The sequence below is a fragment of the Nanorana parkeri genome, unplaced genomic scaffold (assembly GCF_000935625.1).
Source record: "Nanorana parkeri isolate BGI_ZX_2015 unplaced genomic scaffold, ASM93562v1 scaffold4263, whole genome shotgun sequence".
In the NCBI taxonomy this organism is placed as follows: Eukaryota; Metazoa; Chordata; class Amphibia; order Anura; family Dicroglossidae; genus Nanorana; species Nanorana parkeri.
This window is the reverse complement of record NW_017310527.1, coordinates 9,359-9,572: the sequence shown is the minus strand read 5'-3', so window position 1 is coordinate 9,572 and position 214 is coordinate 9,359. Positions and strand designations below refer to the sequence as shown.

Here is a 214-nt window from a genome sequence, read left to right as displayed (position 1 = left end):
GGCGTGTCACTCACCCGCCCAGCGAGACCCCCGCGGCCAGCAGAGGGGCCCCGGGCCAGCGGCTCCTGACATGTTCCACCACCCGGCTCAGGTCTTCAGTGTTGGCGGCACAGAACGTCCGATGAGTCTGCGGAGAGAAGGAGACTTATCATTCCCGGCCTCCCCGGACCTCCGGCGCCAACACCGGACACTCACCAGGAGCTCCTCACCACCG

At 67.8% G+C, this 214-nt stretch overlaps 1 protein-coding gene across 1 annotated transcript in view; it reads right to left on the bottom strand.

Moving 5' to 3' along the window:
- Window positions 1-214, bottom strand: part of LOC108803817 (protein ABHD1-like) — a gene marked incomplete at its 5' end in the record, with an annotated part of 10,977 nt that overhangs the window by 8,576 nt on the left and 2,187 nt on the right. The window contains 2 exons of the mRNA XM_018575617.1: window positions 15-127; window positions 196-213. Coding sequence (XP_018431119.1) covers window positions 15-127; window positions 196-213 — 131 coding nt within the window. The remainder of the gene's footprint in view (window positions 1-14; window positions 128-195; window position 214) is intronic.